Source organism: Lithobates pipiens, unplaced genomic scaffold (assembly GCF_037356315.1).
Source record: "Lithobates pipiens isolate NorthernLeopardFrog02 unplaced genomic scaffold, aLitPip1_a1.2 Scaffold_30, whole genome shotgun sequence".
In the NCBI taxonomy this organism is placed as follows: Eukaryota; Metazoa; Chordata; class Amphibia; order Anura; family Ranidae; genus Lithobates; species Lithobates pipiens.
The window spans coordinates 115130393-115148232 of NW_027507791.1; the positions used below are offsets into that span (position 1 = coordinate 115130393).

The 17840-nt window shown below is 44.2% G+C and overlaps 1 protein-coding gene across 3 annotated transcripts in view; it reads right to left on the minus strand.

Annotated features, from left to right (window-relative positions):
• STXBP6 (syntaxin binding protein 6) overlaps positions 1 to 17840 on the minus strand; it is a 146501-nt gene that overhangs the window by 33283 nt on the left and 95378 nt on the right. For all 3 annotated transcript variants that reach the window (XM_077464780.1, XM_077464781.1, XM_077464782.1), the window contains exon 3: positions 13193 to 13323. In XM_077464780.1, the coding sequence (XP_077320906.1) occupies positions 13193 to 13323 (131 nt within the window). The remainder of the gene's footprint in view (positions 1 to 13192; positions 13324 to 17840) is intronic.

Here is a 17840-nt window from a genome sequence, read left to right on the forward strand (position 1 = left end):
CGAGTCCGCGGGTCCCGCGACCGGACTCACGGGGGTCCCGACCATCGCGGGAGCGCGCCGCCTGCGGCGCGCTCCCGATGGCAGGGCGGCATCGAATATTGGACGTACCTGTACGCCAATATGCCTGCCCGTGCCATTCTGTCGACGTACATCGTCGTGCGCTGGTCGGGAAGTGGTTAAAGCAATCTACTGAGCTGGTCAGAACCACCTCTGGAGGGAGTCTATTCCACATTTTCACAGCTCTTACTGTGAAGAAACCTTTCCGTATTTGGAGATTAAATCTCTTTTCCTCTAGACGTAGAGTGCCCCCTTGTCCCCAGTGTTGACCGTAAAGTAAACAACAACACCAAGTTCACTATATGGACCCCTTACATATTTAAACATGGTGATCATATCCCCCCTCAATCTCCTCTTCTCAAGAGAGAATAAATTCAGTTCCTCTAATCTTACCTCATAGCTGAGTTCCTCCATGGCTCTTATCAGTTTGGCTGCTTTCTCTGCACTTTCTCCAGTTCTCCCTTATCCTTTTTGAGAACTGGTGCCCAAAACGGAACTGCTTATTCCAGATGAGGTATTACTAATGATTTATACAGGGGCAAAATTATATATCTCTCCCTCTCTGGAGCCCATACCTCTCTTAATACAAGAAAGAACTTTGCTCCCTTTGGAAACTTGGCATTGCATGCTATTATTGAGCTTGTGATCTACCAAAACCCCCAGACCCCCCCTTCTCCACCATTGATTCTGCCAGTTGTACTCCCCCTAGTATGCATGATGCATGCATATTCTTAGCCCTCAAGTGCATAACTTTACATTTATCAACATTAAAGAGGAAGTAAACCCTGATGGGTTTACTTCCTCTTTTTTTCCCTGCAAAGGTAAAGCATAATGGACTACTATGCATCGCATAGTAGCTCATTATGTGTCACTTACCTGACACAGGAGCCAGCGAAGTCGCCGCTGTCCCCTGTAGTCCGCCGCATCCATGTTGCTTGTGGCGTCTCGCAGCTCAGACGAATCACAGCGTCGCAACCGCGATGACGTCACTCCCGCGCATGCGCACGGGAGTCGCGTCTCGCAGCTCCGCCGCTGCCATACGGCGAAGCCGCAATGACGTCACTCCCGCGCATGCGCACGGGAGTCGACAAATTTGGCAAATCCATTCTTGGATTTGCCGCATTTAGTGCGCCTGCGCGCCGCTGTCTACGGCGCATGCGCCGTAGACAGCGGTGCCCGTTTTCGGGCAAATATCTCCTAAACCATATAGGTTTAGGAGATATTGCTTGGACCTACAGGTAAGCCTTAATCTAGGCTTACCTATAGGTCCAAGTTGTTTGGAAGGGTTTACTTCCTCTTTAAAACTCATCTGCCACATAGTCGCCCAATTAGTGCATTTAGGGCGGCTTGTAAATTGGAGACATCCTGTAAGGACGATATTCCACTGCATAGCTTAGTGACATCTGCAAAGATGGAAATGTTACTTTTGATGCCAGACCCAATATCATTTATAAGGATATTAAAAAGTAAGGGTCCCAGCACTGAACTTTGGGGTACACTACTGATAACCCTAGACCATTCAGATTAAGAATCATTAACCACTACTCTCCAAATTCTGTAATTTAGCCAGTTTTCTATCCATTTACAAACTGATTTCCAGTCCTGTAGACTTTACCTTACACATGAGCCGTGTGTGGGGAACTGTGTCCAACGCTTTTGCAAAATCCAAGTATGCCACATCCACAGCCAGCTCTCTGCCCAAAGTTTTACTTGCCTCCTCAGGAAAAAATAAATCAGACAACTTCTGTCTTTCATGAATCTATGCTGTCTGTTGCTTAAAATATTTTTTTTCCAGCAAGAACTCATCTATGTGGTCTTTTAATAAACTCTCAGTATTTTCCCGGCTATAGAAGTTACACTAACAAGACTATAGTTACTTGGTAAAGACTTTGTTCCCTTTTTAAATATAGGCACCACATTGGCCCTACGCCAATCCAGTGGTACTATTCCTGTAATTAATCCCTAAAAATTAGATACAATGGCTTTATAATTACAGAGCTCAATTATTTTAGGATCCGTGGGTGGATGCCACCTGGTCCAGGTGCTTTATCCACCTTTATTCTGTCTAAATATTTCTGGACCATATCCCTTTTGAGTCACTGTGGATCATGGGGCATGGCTATGCCCCATGGCTATATAAGAGATGCCACACAGCGGGTGACAACACAATGGAAGAAGATAGCCATAGAAGAGCGTTTTTTTTTCTTTTTAGCGTGTAACCAGCAGCGAGAAAAGACAGCAGGGGAAGATGGCTCTGACCTAATTTTTAAATAAAGGGCTTGTCAAAAATTGGCTTTTTTTTTTTTACATTTCACTGCTTTTTGGGGTGAATGGGTAGGGGTACGATGCCTCTTTTCGGACCAGCTACCAAAACGAACAGAGAATCTGACTTGTGAATAGGGAGCCATGGCACACAAACATATCCTTAGTGTCCTGACCATATCCAGGGAATAAAGGGCCACCTCTTAGGGATGTGTCGGTTTAGGACACAGAGGTAACACAATGTCTTCATTTATGTGAAACGCTGAACCCACCTTCGGGAGAAAAGAAGGTTGTGGACGCAACACCACCTTATCCTTGTGGATAACCAGGTAGGGCGACTTGCAAGGCAAAGCCACCAGTTCTGAAACCCTCCTGGCCGAAGTAATGGCTACTAGGACGACCACTTTCTGAGAAAGTCAATAAAGGAATTTCCTAATGTTCTCCAACGGCGGTTTCTGAAGCGCCGATAGCACCATGTTCAGATCCCATGGGGGTAAAGGTGAATAAAAATGCTCACTAGAGAGTGAAACGCCCGGGGTCATTGGAAAAAAAAAAACAGCCAAGGCTGATATTTGTCCCTCAATGGTGCTTAAGACCAATTTCTGGTCTCCTCCTCGCTGTAGGGACAGCAGGATCCTGGAAACGGAATAGGTGCGGACGCCACCCCATCTCCTCACACATGGAGATGTAGGCCTTCCAGGTACAATGGTAAATCTTCCCAGAAGATTTCCGTGGCCTCAACCTAGTTGAAATCACCGAGTCCGACAGGCCCCGGTTCCTTAGCGCCTGGCTCTCAACAGTCATGCCGTTAAAACCAGCGATGGTAAAACAGGATGGAGAATCAGAGCTTGACACAGAAGGTCCTCTCGCAATGGCAGTCGCCAGGGAGAATCTTCAACCAGGCATACTAAGTGGGCACGCCAGGGACACAGAGGCCAATCTGGGGCAATCAGTATTACTGGAATCCCCTCGGCCTCCACTCTGTGGAGCAGACATGGTAGTAGCTTTAGTGAAGGAGAGGCGTAGATCAGTCGGTACTGATCCCATGGAGCCACCAGCGCGATTGACGCGCCTGCCCAAGGATCTCTTATGCTGGATACGAATCTCGGCACCTCCCGATTGAGACGGGAGGCCAGAAGATCCCTGTCTGGTGTGCCCCACCGCAGGCACAGCAGCCTGAACACCTCTGGATGCAATGCCCATCCTCCTGGTTCCAGCATCTGGCAACTTAGGTAGTCCGCCTGCCAGTTTTCTACTCCAGGGACGTAAATGGCCGACAAGGCCGGTACATGTCGCTCTGTCCACTGAAGGATGTGAGCGACCTCCCGTGCTGTAGCCGAGCTGCTTGTTCCTCCTTGCTGGTTGAAATATGCCACCACCGTGGCGTTGTCTGGCCAGATCCTGATCGGACGCCCTTGTAGTCTCATCGACCATGTGGAGAGGCATAACCTGATCGCTCGGAGTTCGAGCACATTGATCGGCAACTTGGATTCCTCACCCTACCAGAGGCCCTAGGTTGACTGTACTCCCAGTACTCCACCCCAGCCGGTCAGGCTGGCGTCTGTTGTGATCACAGTCCAATGTAGAGGTAGGAATGACTTCCCGGATCGAAATGCCAGGGATCTCAGCCACCAGAGCAGGGAGGACTGACTGGCTCACCCGAATCTGCCCATCCAGGAATAACGGAGATTTGTCCCATTTTGTCAACATCTCCTTCTGCAAGACTCTGGTGTGAAATTGGGCATATGGTACCAACTTGAAGGAGGCCACCATGAGGCCCAGAACTCCCAGAACTCGCAAGCAGAAGCGCAGCGACAACCACCTGCAGTTCATCAATAGTTTTACCGCGGCTCAGAGTCTGCAGCTTGTCTGAAGGGAGAGAAACTCACACTTCCATGGAGTCAAGCAGTAAACCTAGGTACTCCAAGCGCTGAGTCGGTATGAGCACCGACTTTTTTAGGTTCAAAAGCCACCCAAATTCCTGCAGGGTTTGCATGGTGATCGCCGCATCCTCCTTTAAATTCTGAGGCAGAAGCTGCTCTCAGAAGGAGATCGTCCAGGTAACCCACGATTGCGATCCCGCATTGTCGCAACAACGCCAAAATTGGAGCCAATACCTTGATAAAGACTCGGGGGGCTGAAGCCAAAATGGAGAGCCACAAACTGGTAGTGCGCTTCCTCGACTGCAAATCGCAGAACCCTCTGATGCTGGAGGCATATGGGTATGTGTAGGTACGCATCCTGGATGTCCAAAGACACCAGGGAATCCCCTTGATGGAGTGCAGCGACTACTGAGCAAACAGATTCCATTCTGAACCTCTACTTTAACAAAGCAATTGAGGCTTTTAGGACCAAGACTGGACATACCCCATCCTTATTGGGGACTACAAACAGATTGGCGTAGAACCCCTAGAACCTTTCCGAGCTCGGAAAAGGCACCCTGCGGCTTAGCAGGTCCCATACTGCCCCCAATAAGGCCTCCCAGTGAGCCGGGAGTAAGGGTATGCTGGAGGGGAAGAATCTGTTTGGTGGCCAAGAGAGGAACTCTATCTTGTAGCCAGAGGAAATCAGTTTGCACACCCATTAGTCGGATATCAGAGAGGCCCACCGGGCTGCAAACCTCTGAAGGCGACCCCCCACCCATATGACGGGCAGAGGTTATGTTCATGCGGTAGCCCTTTTGCTCGCAGGCTGTTAGGCTTGCGGTTCCAGGGATGCTTTTGTCCCTCAGAGGTCGTCCTGTCGGACTGGGGGCGTTTAGTCGCAGTCTTGGACGGACAAAAAAGCCTCTTCAGCAGAAAATGAGGGCCCTTGCCCGCGGCGTGGCTCCTTAGTCTTCCTGGCCTGTGGGAGTAAGGTACTCTTCCCACCTGTGACATTCTTAAAAATGTCATCAAACGAGGCTCCAAGAGCCACTACCCAAGGAAGGGTAGATCCGTCAAGGCTTTTGTAGATGCCTGTTCCGCCGAGCAGCATTTTAGCCAAATCAGGCACCTCAGCACCACTGCTGACACTGAAGCCCTGGATAGCAGAGAAATATCCAGAGCCATGTCACAAATGTACTTAAGGCCGTGCACTAACTGGTCTGCTAGTTCCACACAGATGGGAGTAGCCTGCTGCTTCTCCAATTCGCAGTGCAAAAGTTTGCCTATTCAGTAAATGTCTGCCACACAAGTGCTGTAGCCAGTACTGGTCGTATAGCTGACCCCCCCCCCCCCCCCCCAACCATAAACAAGGAACGGGCCACTAGAGGAGTCCCCTCTACCAGGATCGTGGTTACTTTATTTAACCTGGATACTGGGGGGTCCATGACCGGAGGAGCCGACCATTATTTAAGAAGGCTCTCCTCACAGGGGTAACCGCCATTCTTTTTGGGACCGAAAAGGTCTGTTGTGGTCGCCCCCATTCCTTGTATATGAACTTATCGAAATAAGTCAGATACGGAAACACCGTAGGTACATGGGCTGGCTTACAGGACCCAAAAGGGATCGCTACTTTGGCAGAAGAAGGACCTGCTGTATCCTGAATCTTCAGGGTATCATGCACAGCTGTGATAAGTGCTCCAACTAGCGCTTTTCTTGCGCGTACCCGGACGGGGACTCATCCTCACTGTCTGATCGGTCCTGGTCAGCTTCATCTGAAGCAACAGAGCAGGGGCCGCCAGTCTCTGCGGGGCCATAGTCTGCGTCCGAGCTCTCCCCAGAGGACGGGGGGGGGGGGGCAGGGGCCGCTTTCTACCACCTTGCGCCCACACACCACCTCCACTCTAGCAACAAACGTTTTCAGGACCGCCGACAAAGCGTCCAAAGGCACTGCACTGTTTGCAGACGAGCAGGTTGCAATTGCAGGGAGTTCGGGGGAAGATGCTGACCCACCCTGTCTGCCACTCTTGGGGACTTAGGACAGGTGCACAGTCCCACCCTCCTAGCTGCTGCAGACTTGCAGACTGAGGGGCCCCCGCCGCAGGACTCACCACCCTGACCAAGTTCTGCGCCATTCAGCTACAAGTGCCTGTGTCCTGTGTCAGCTCCCAGGTGTCCTGAGTGAGAAACTGCGCTGTTCTGAGCAGCAGGGACCAGGGCCGAGCATAAAAACCGTGCTGGGCTACAACAAAATGGCCGCCCAGTATAAGGGACATAATCACAGGGAAAATGGCCGATGAACTACAGCAAAATGGCTCCGGACCATGCTTTCCACAGTGGCACACCAAACATGGCCAACAAACAACTGTACACAGGGAAAAAAAGTGAAAATGGTGGCAGAATAGCACTATGGCGATCAGTATATGCAGACCTCCAGGCACCCAGCGAGAAGACCACAGACACCCAGGGACACAGCCACCCAGCACAGCCCCCTGGGGAACCCCTGGCTATAGGCACACACAGCACTCAGCAGCCCATCATGCAGCATCCCCCACGGGGGGGGGGGGGAAGATAGGGACCGGGAGAAAAGAGGGAGGAGAGGGATCCCCGAATTGACCTCCCAGGGAATGCCCAGCTGCTCAGCCCCGCTGAGGCAGGGAGAGCTGTACTTGCCATCCGGACGAGCTGGGGACATCCCATCACAAACCCACTCCCGAAGAGTAAGGGGTGGCTGCTGGCCACGGCACACTGTGACAAAGACATCAGTAGCCCGGTCATATGTGTGCCCCGGAGCGTTGCGCTCACCGGCAGCTCCTGGAGCATGAGGGGCATGTTATGGCCGACCCAGCACAAAGCTAGGGTCTGCACACACTCGATGGCCAGACTGGGGAGACTACAAGGATAAGGGTATCCAGCCTGTCACCCAGCCGGCTGTAGATAGTAGATCACAGGATCCAAAAATCTTGCACAAAAGGCAAACTTCTGCAAAAAAAAAAATCCCAGGGCTGATGGTCCCGCAGGGTTCCTAGGTCCATCTGCTTTACTAGGCAGAAAAAAAAATGGAGCTGCAGGAAGCAGGCTGAGGGGATGTTACTAGAGGGACTACCCCCTGAGCGGAACTGTAAAGTTCTGTTTTTTCACATGTATAACATGTTCTGCCTAGTCCTCTCCTGAAGGTGACGCAACAACTCTATGGTCAGGATTAATGGAGCTGTGTCAGTCAGTGAACGAAAGAGAAAAACTAAAAGTGCAACACATATGACACGTTGAAAATGTTAATGCACATGTTTAGACAAATACAGAGCAGACTTTTTTTTTCCCAACGTGTTTGAGGGACTAGACCTGTTTTTGACAGGCACCTGTCCTCACTTCCAAGAGATCTTGCCGCGGAGAGATCACTCAGAAGTTTACCCCTTCCCCTCCCTTTCTCCGCCGCTGGGCCATTCAGAAAGCACAGCGTGCTTTGCGCATGCACATCAGGTAACCGGCTGTGAAGCTGCAAGGTTTCACTGCTAGTTTCCCTTAAAGGCAATGACGATGGCAGCACCCGAGAGCCGATGTAAACATCCGCTGGGGTGCCGATATCGCTAGATTCCAGGACGAGCAAGTGTCCTAATATTAAAAGTCAGCAACTAGTGTACGTGCAATTGCTGACTTTTTTTTTTGTGGAGGCAGAACTCTGCTTTAAACAGCATTATTTTAGCTCTAACCATGTGACTCAAGAACTTTAACACTTCACCATAGCCACCATGAAGGTGCCATTTCTATGCTGAATCTAGTTAGTTCTGGTCTGGAGTAGATGTTAACTTTTAAACCATGTCTAAATAAATGCTGCCTACACCCCCTGAGAACAATGTGCCATTCACAAGGGAAATAAATAAAGCGATCTTGGCATGTACAGTGGCAAAAATCATTATTGGACTCTCTGCAGATTTTGTAAGTTCGCCCCATTACAAAGAAATGAAGGGTCAAGAATTGTTATCATAGGTGTATTTTAAATGATAGAGACAAAATATTAACCAAAAATCCAGAAATAAAAGCCACACAATACAAATGTTATACAATTGGGTTGCAGTTCAGTGAGTAAAATAAGTATTTGATCCTTTACCAACCAGTAATTGTTGCTCCCACAGACTGGCTACAGTATGTGCTCATGTGGTACACAGATTAGCCCTGTCAATTTAAGAATGTGCTAACAACTCATTATGTGTATAAAAGACACCTGTCCACAGAATCAATCTTCAATTCAAACCCACCATCATGGGCAAGACCAAAGAGCTGTCAAAGGACTGCAGGGACAAGATTACAGACCTGCACAAGTCTGGAATGGGCTACAAGACTCCTTCTCACCAAGTTTCAGCAAGAAGCTTGGTGAAAAGGAGACAACTGTTGGAGCAATTATTCGCAAATGGAATAAGAATGAGAAAAGCGAGGGATTAGCCTAGAACTACATGGGAGGAGCTTGTGAATGATCTCATGGCAGTTAGGACCACACTCACCAAACAAACCATTGGTAACCAAATACATCGCCGTGGATTGAAATCCTGCGGTGCCTGCAAGGTCCCCCCTCTTCAAGAAGGCACATGTACAGGGCCTTCTGAAGTTTTCTAATAAACATTTAAATGATTGAGAGAAGGATTGGGAGATGTGGTCAGATGAGACCAAAATTTAGCTCTTTGGCATTAACTTGACTCGCTGTATTTGGAGAAAGAAAAATGCTGATATGACTCAAAGAAAACATCATCCTTACAGTGAAACACGGAGGTGGAATTATTATGCTTTGAGGCTGTTTCTCTGCTAAAAGGTACAGGCCGACTTTGCCGCATTGAGGGGCCCATGGATGGGGCTGTAAATTGTAAAATCTTGGATGAGGACCTTCTTCCCTTAGCCAGAACACTGAGGATGGGTTGTGGATGGTCTCCCAGCATGACAATGACTCAAAACATATCGTCAAGACAAGAAGTGGCTCAAGAAGAAGTACATTAAGGTCATGGAGTGGCCTAGCCAGTCTCCAGACCTTAATCCTATAGAAAATGTATGGAGGGAGCTGCAACTGAGTTACCGAGCAACAGCCAAGAAACCTTAATGATTTAGAGAAGAGCTGTAAAGAAGAGTGGACCAAAATCCCTCCTGGGATGTGCGTACACCTGGTAACCAACTACAAGAAACGTCTTACCTCTGTGCTTGCCAACAAGGGTTTTTCCACCAAGTACCAAGCCATGTTTTGCTCAGGGATCAAATACTTATTTTACTCACTGAACTGCAACTCAAATTATAACATTTGTATCATGTGTTTTTGCCGAATTTTTGGCTGATATTCTGTCACTATCATTTAAAATACACCTATGATAAAAATTATGGACCCTTTATTTCTTTGTAAGTGGGCAAAATTACAAAATCTGCAAGGGATCAAATAATTTTCCCCACTGTGCGTATTTAACATTGAAACATAACAGTAGGTATTCTGTAACAGTTCTTCTAGTATGCATCCCTATAATACACAATACATACACATGCATCCATAAAATATGCCTAGTTTAAAAACATTCCCTGTGCGCCAAGAACCACAGGTGGGGTGTACAGACAGCCATAGAAGTGAATGTCTGTACGTCCCTGTACCCATGCAAACGACATTGCACAGAAGCATCAGTATTTATACAGAATGTACATTCATTTGCTTCTATGGCCAGCTGTATGCCCACCTGTGGCTCCCTAGGCACAGGAAGATGCCGTTTTTTTTATGCTAGGCATATTTTATGTCTGCAAGCATCTATATGCATGAATGCAGTTGAAGTAATAAAACACATTTGTGCTGACTGCATGCATCTGCTTTATCACTGCAAATATGAGCCTACGAGTAAAGGTTTAGCCCATTCACCAGTATAAACATGGCGATAAACCATCAGAGACCTGGCATAGCAGTTCCTGAATATCAGGATACATGACCTGCTTCCATTGTTATTAGTTGACTCATCACGCCCAATAGATATAACTAAATGCTGAAAAACACATTGCAGTTGCTCAATAACTGTTGTCTAATTATTTTGTTAAATGATAAACTCTTCCAGATATATTGACTTAATTTTTTCTTTTCTTCCCTTTCTACCCTACAACTTTGCCACTTTCCCTATACTCTGCAGATGGAGAATATGGAGACAGTTCTCATGTGCCAATGCTTTTCTTTAAGCTTTTCCATGGTGCTTATATCCAAAGAACAGCGCGGGAAGCCCAGCATAATATGACGTATTCGTGGACAGTAATTGTGTAAACTGAAAGGGACTGCCAGAGGTCATAATAAACTCTTCCAAACACACGCCTTTGCCGAATGTGTGCTCTCCAGCACAAAATGTGTTTATTTATATCGCAAGTAAAACCATTTTCAGATTACAAATGTGTGGACACCCATGGAAGTATACTATCTTACAAATCACTGTACAGGAATGTGTATGACTGGTTTGAAATCTAGTGAATTATGAAACCATTTTTTCTTTATTTATTTTTAACAGAAATGAAACCACTTTTGTTATCCAAGTCTCGAAACCTTTGATGCTCTTAGCACAGTGGTCATCAACCCTGTCCTCAGGGCCCACAAACAGGCCAGGCTTGCAAGATAACAAATACATCACAGGTGATATCATTTGCTGCTCAGCGATTGCAGTATTCTAGTCTGCATCTCCCCAAGGTAATACATAAAACCTGGCCTGTTAGTAGGCCCTGAGGACAGGCTTGATGACCACTGTCTAAAAATATACAGACCACAAAAGTAGAAAAAGGTAGTCATTAAATGATCCTCTTCTCACTGAAGTAAGAAGGAAAGAAGGGCCACAGTCCTCTTTCAAACCCTGTTTCCTACATCAGAAACACTCTCTCCAATCTCATCTATTAAAAAAAAACAGTAAACTTTTCTCACATTTTGGGTTGATATTGTCTGTAAACTTCTACCCAGTATTGGTTTCTAAATCTGAGTTTACCTACGATTGAAGGGATAAGCTACTTTTGGCTAATTTGGCGTTCTCAGCCCAAATGCTTAACACAGTTCTCAAAAGGTGTGTTTACGCAGAATATTTAAACAAGTTACTACTGAATGAAAAAAAAACATTGGTCACTAGACAACTATCTGATGGATTTTTAATGTTGTTGAATAATACACCATAAACTCAGAGGCCTGCCGAACAAAGCATTAAAAGAGGAAAAGTCCATTCCAGGTGAGATCCGCGTGGTTCCCATGACTCCTAAGCCCAAAGCTGGGGAATCTGCATTGTAATAATACAACTTGTTTGAAACAACTGAACAGGAAACAGATGTGAAACAATTTAAACAACAATGTTGAGAAGCACTAATCACATCTCAGTACAGCAGCTGAAGCTGCTAAACATTAGTTTATACAAGTCAAATGAAGCGTTCACGTTATCTGCCAACTCGATAGAGAAATGGAATTAGTGCACTAGGAAAGCCCGTGGCAGTGCTAATCAGCTGCTTTTTCTTAAGCAAGCACCAGAATAAGAAGCAAACCATGAACAAGCTGTCAAAATGATACACAAATCTTTTTTGTAAGGAGCCAGCACATAACCAGACCATCAGGTGGCTGGATCTTTAACGGTTTTGGTAACTGACATGTGGACATTTGGCTCAACAGGCAGTAAAAAGACAGTAGTATAGCAAAAAAAAGAATTGCTTAAAGAACAGGACAGGATGACAGATTGAGCACACTATATAATTTTACCCACAATAGTGTCTGATATCCAAGCAGGTATTAGCAAAAGACACATGGATAAAGATCAGAGATGACTCCATCAGCACTAATCTTTGAAAGCAGGGAACATTCACACTCCAAACATGTGTAACCATAGAATCTCAAGACTGCACACTTTGTAAAAAAATACCATGCTCTGAGCAACAGCCAACCCCGCAGACACCTCCAGGGTCCATCAAAACGAACCTCTATCAAGAACTGGCACTTTGGAGTTGGGTGTTCAAACAATTTATTTCTTCCTTTGTACATTCATAAATTTCTCTCTTAACAGCAAGGTGATATAAAATTACACTCCATATTCCCTCCCAGCCCTCTCATGTACAACCTGCACGTTGTTTTAATTGATGGAGAAACATTTGCATACATTTTTGGAATCCAATAAAAAAAAATACATCAGCATTTGAGATAGAAGAAAACTGAGCCATTCTGCATACATGTTCTCACTGCAGTTTAAAAGAAAGTTGGATGAAGGGTGTGTGTTCCATTCATTAAAACTCCTCCCTCGGGAAGGCCTAGGAAATCACCAAATTGATAGAGGAGCATGGGATTTTTGCTAAGGTGGGGCCGGCTCTTTAGAAAACAGATTTCCAAATCCAAAGACGTGCAGATAGGTTAATTGGCTTCTGTCCAAAATTGACCCTAGTATATGAGTGGGGACCTTGGATTGTGGGCTCCTTGAGGGTAGGGACCAATGTGAGTGTGCAATGTACAGGGATAGTGACAATTGTAGACACTCAGGTTGAACTGGATGGACTGGTGTCTTTATTCAACCTTACTAACTATGAAACTCTAAGATGTATGTCTTAGGAGCTAGAATCTGCGGTTTCCTGTTCATACAGGCAAAGCCACAGAACTAGTTGCCATCTCATTCCTTTGCTAATCATCAGCACTATAGGATAAATCATAGCGGGGTTAATTTATTAAAAGAGTGCAGAATGTTCATTTTGAAAAGTGAAATTTCACTCATCTTTGTGAACGAGGTGAAGCTAAGTGATACTTTGCAAAAATTACTACATGTACATTACTACATTTTACTACATTTTTTTTAAGGAAACGTATCATCATGATTGGATGATGAAAGTCAGCGCAACTTCACTTCATTCACCAAACTATGTGAAAATTAATTTTGCAAAGTCAACATGCTCCACTCTTTTAGAAAATCAACCTCAGCAAGTACAGAAAGGACCATTTATTGTGCCCTGTATTAAACAACAAATCTGTGAGCTAAATATACCCCCCCACCACCTTTTTTACTTACTCGATTAGAGTCTATACCATTTACTTGTCTAAGCTGATCTAGAGTCCATTGAGATCTTCTCACAAAGCAGGATGAACCTTCAAACTGTTTAACCTTGGTGATGTAGACTTGTGATGGCCTCTTGTTTGTCACTATAAAACAAAAAACACAAATGGAGTAGACTGTCAATGCCTACTGGCAAATATTATATAGTAGATATATCTCAATAAACTGATGTCTATAACCAAGTCTTTTCTTACCCATGTTAAAAGTGTGTTGCCTACAAACCAAGCAAAGAAAAGTTGTACTATTGCCCACAAAGCTGATCTGATTCAAACTGTCATCTTTTTTAGGGCAGACTAGAAAATAAAACTTTGCAGGTTGTATTTTACAGATTTAATAGGAATGTGCGCAATCACATTGCACTATCTGCAATTAAAACTTTAAAAATTGGAATTCAATCAGAAAAAAAAAAATTTAAAAAAATATCACTTTAAATCGGAAATCTTTTTTTTTTATTATTTTTTTAAATACATACCTGGTTCGAAAAATAAAACCACTACAACGTTTATGAATAAGTTAAAGATCTTCAGAAATGATCTTTTAGCTTTGTCACAAAATACAAAATTTCAGGGGTGGTGAATTTTGCTCTCTCTTTGACCTCCTTTTCTGTACTTCTAGACATGATTGGCTGAGCCTTTGGCTTCTACCAGAGTGAGTCAACTTTGCTTGCATTACTGCTCTATTAAGTAAACTTGAAAAAACAAAAGAGAAAAAAAAAAAAAAAAAAGGATAACCCTTAAGAAAGAGCTAATTTGAAGCTAAAGTCCAGCCAAACTGCTAAACACACAGTTGAAAAATTACAAAAAAAGTTGCTTTATCTGTCCAAGGAGTTGTAATTATGCCTAGCTACATTTGGGGGGCCTACACCTTTGACACATTGCAGCCAGGAAGTGGACACCACTTTGAAAGCCCCTAGATGACTACCCTTTGGAAAGTAAACACCTCAAAATGATCAAATTTTTCATCTTTCTCTTGGAAATTAAGAAATATGGTAATATTGAGGTGGTAAAAACTCTGTGCTTGGTAACTGGGCACTAGATATTTCATTTATGTACAGGTCATACACAGAGAAAGGAGGAGGTGAAGGGGTTAAATTGCAGGTCAGATACAGTAGGAGAATGGAAATTAGAGCATCAATTCCCAGATGTGCAGGATAAAGAAGGAACACATACACCACTCAAACATTAGCAGCAGTGAAGTGGTTACTACACCATCATTCTTTTGAGAATGCTGCTGCTAACACATTAATGATTTAAGTCACTGATTTGGGCAATTTAGAGATAAGGATTTTCGACATCTTACTGACACTTGTTGAGGGGCTGAAAAGTAATCTGAAAAGCCAGCCACAGTAGACAACTAGTAATTTTGGAAGGAAGGCAACAATGAAAGATCCCTCCCCCAGTCTGCATTTCTCATTACAGCTGGCCAACAATCTTCCCAAAACGAATATATCAGTGGACCCTGACTTGCTCTATCTCTTGGTGGCGCTAGTGGTGGGATTATCTGTGCCAGAATTTCGACATGCCATTAACAATGCAGGCCACATAATGGTGGTATGCCTTATACATAGTACACATGATCAGAAAATTGCACACAAAAAATACTGCTTTCAAAGCGATCATATGATAATCTGCTAGTTTGTCCCTTCGTATAATCTGTCATGATCCGCTCTTGAAGCTGTGTACTAACATGAAAAACTCTCTCGAATGATACCAGAACGTACGATTTTCATTTAATCAGTACAGTATAATAGTGGTCCAAAAAAAAATACTGTAGCCTTCATACTTCACTCTCGTGATAGGTGTACTACCAAAGTCACCACCTTCTAGATTCTTTATTCCTATGGATAATTCAGCTGCAATAATGTAATCACAGTACTCAGTCTAGAGCCGAGGAACAACCTTATTGGAAGAGATGAGGGGCAGAAGTAAAAAATCAGTGAAGTTTGCAAAACCAATAAACTGAGGGTCAGCTTACCTTTCAGATTGATCAACCACTATATAAACTACACCTACAGTTTTGATGACATATCTTACTCATTTATAAAATATCTACCACCTATAGAACCCCTTAAAATCTGTTTAATCAATGTGCAAATGTTGACTGTGGGTTAGACCTACTAAAGCTGGTGCAGCTATGCATGGTAGCCAATCAGCCTCTAACCTCAGCTTGTTCCATTAAGCTTTTGGCAACAAAACCTGGAAGATGATTGGTTTCTATGCAGAAGTGAGCCCGATTTTGCACTCTCCAGCTTTAGTAAATAAACTCCATGTTTATTAAGTTTCTTTTATATAAAATGTGACGCAAGAAGATTTCCTTCATACAGTTTAGACTGTTGGTCCAGTTTAATCTAAACTGACAATGCCCAAAGATGAACCTTGTAAATGTATGATAGGGAGTGCACTTTTTGGAAGCATTTGAACACATCAGCTTAGCCTATCTGCCCTGCAAATTCTGTACATATTGGAGAACTCTGGGGAAATTAGGTACAAGTTATTGGCAAGGAAGAAAAAGCCACTTCACAACAGGAACTATGACATTTCCTGAATTGGCTCTATTCCCTCATCACACAAGGACTACACGGATTTCCTTGTCTTTAAGCAAGTCAAACAATTACTGAACATACAGGGTGAGCACAGGCAAACAAACACATCAAGTTACTGTACGTGGGAAAGCAGATAATGTACAGCAGATGTGGTTATTACACTTGTAGGTTTGTATGAGCAGGTGATTTAATACAGAAAAATGCTAAGAACATACCTGCTGACTTTTTTAAATTTCCAGGGACAGGATTCTAATGCCGTGTTTTGCCAGTAAAAGACCGATGAGAGCTTCTCATCGGAAAATGCAACCGTGTGCATGCTCCATCGGAATTTAGCTGGCCGAATTCCCACCAGCAAAAACATGATAGCATATTGTCAATTTTTCCGATGGAAAAGCTTTCTTTTGGAAATTCCGATTGTGTGTATACAATTCCGACACGCAAAATCTCACGCATGCTCAGATTCAACTACGAGATGGAAGCTATTGGCTACTAGGTATTGAACTTCCTTTTTCTAGTCCCGTTGTACATCACCGCGTTCTTGGCGGTTGGAATTTGGTGTGACCGTGTGTAGGCAAGGCAGTTTGAGCGGAATTCCAACGGGAAAACCATCAGAGCTTTTTCCGACGAGAACTCCGATCGTGTGTACACGGCATTAGTTGATGTTTTTTTTTTACCACAATGCTGCATCAGAAAACCACTAATTCTGTTCTAGCATTTTTGTTTATTCACTTGTAGAAATAAAAATTACTTTAAAGACTTACAGTAAATGTTGCACTAAAGACTGTTTCCAAGGATTAATTGCTACTATACTATCTGCATAGCATATCCCAAGTCCGCAAAAAAGAAAAATACTATTGCTTATGGGAACTCAATGACCCAAGAGTCAGAAACGTGCACCTCCCCCCCCTCCGCCCCCACAAAAACAAAACAACAGACAAACTACACTGTATCTGAGCACCACAAAGCAAAAGCACAATTTAATTAATTTTTTATATTCAAACCAAACTTCCCCCTTCCAACATGCTTAATTTTGTGAAGAAATAGCTTTGACCCCCCCCCCTCCCTGCATTTCTGGTAGCAGATGATTCCTGGAATCCATATCTGCCCTTAGCTCAGGCATGACAGCAGGAGGGTGTGCTTAGCTGAGAAAGTCCCTCCTACCCTCCTGAGGGCTCCTGGGATGTATGACATAATTCACCTACACCTCAAAAACAGGAAGTAACTGAAGAAAGGTTTTAAAAAAAAAAAAAAAAAAAAAAAAAAGTTAAAACAAGTAAATCAGGGCTTGACAAATCCAACGTCACCATGGCAATAAGAAAGTGCATCCTGCCTGCCACCTGAATGCTTCCACACACCGCACCTATGTCCCTTATGTGTTGAAAGAAAAAAAAAATGTAGCCACCCTACCCCCACATGTATACGCAAGTACAAACCTAAACGCACGCGTCGAAACACCTATGCCTGAAAACATCGATTGCAACACACATTTACATATCGCTGCACAGGCTGGAATGAGAGCTATAATTCTAGCACCAAACTTCCTTCATAACTCTAAACGGATGACCTATAAGGGGCTTTTAAAGCATTGCCTATGGAAACCATAGGGTACTGAAGTTTGTTGTTATTTCATGGGCGCATGCAAAATTTAAGGTTTGACATGATGGGTATCCATTTACTCTGCAATGTCGGCTTTTATATTTTAACTTTAATGTGTTTTTTACTGAAAAAAATTGGAAATACCACTATTTTATTCTCCAGGGTGTCTTTACATAAAATCCCCAAAACGTTATATATTTTTTGAATCTTCAGGCCTGAAATAATTGTAAAAAGCACAAAAACAGCTCTGACAGCGAAAGGGTTAAAGGATATATTTACCTTCGGGAACATGTTACCTGTTCTACCCATAAGATGTGTTAAAGTGATTTTAAAGCGTTTTTTTTTTTTTAAACACCACAACATGTCATACTTACCTCCACTGTGCAGCTGTGAAACACTGTCTTCTGGGGTCCCTTGATGGCTCTTGCGGCTCCTTAACCACATCAGATAACCACCTAGGAGAAG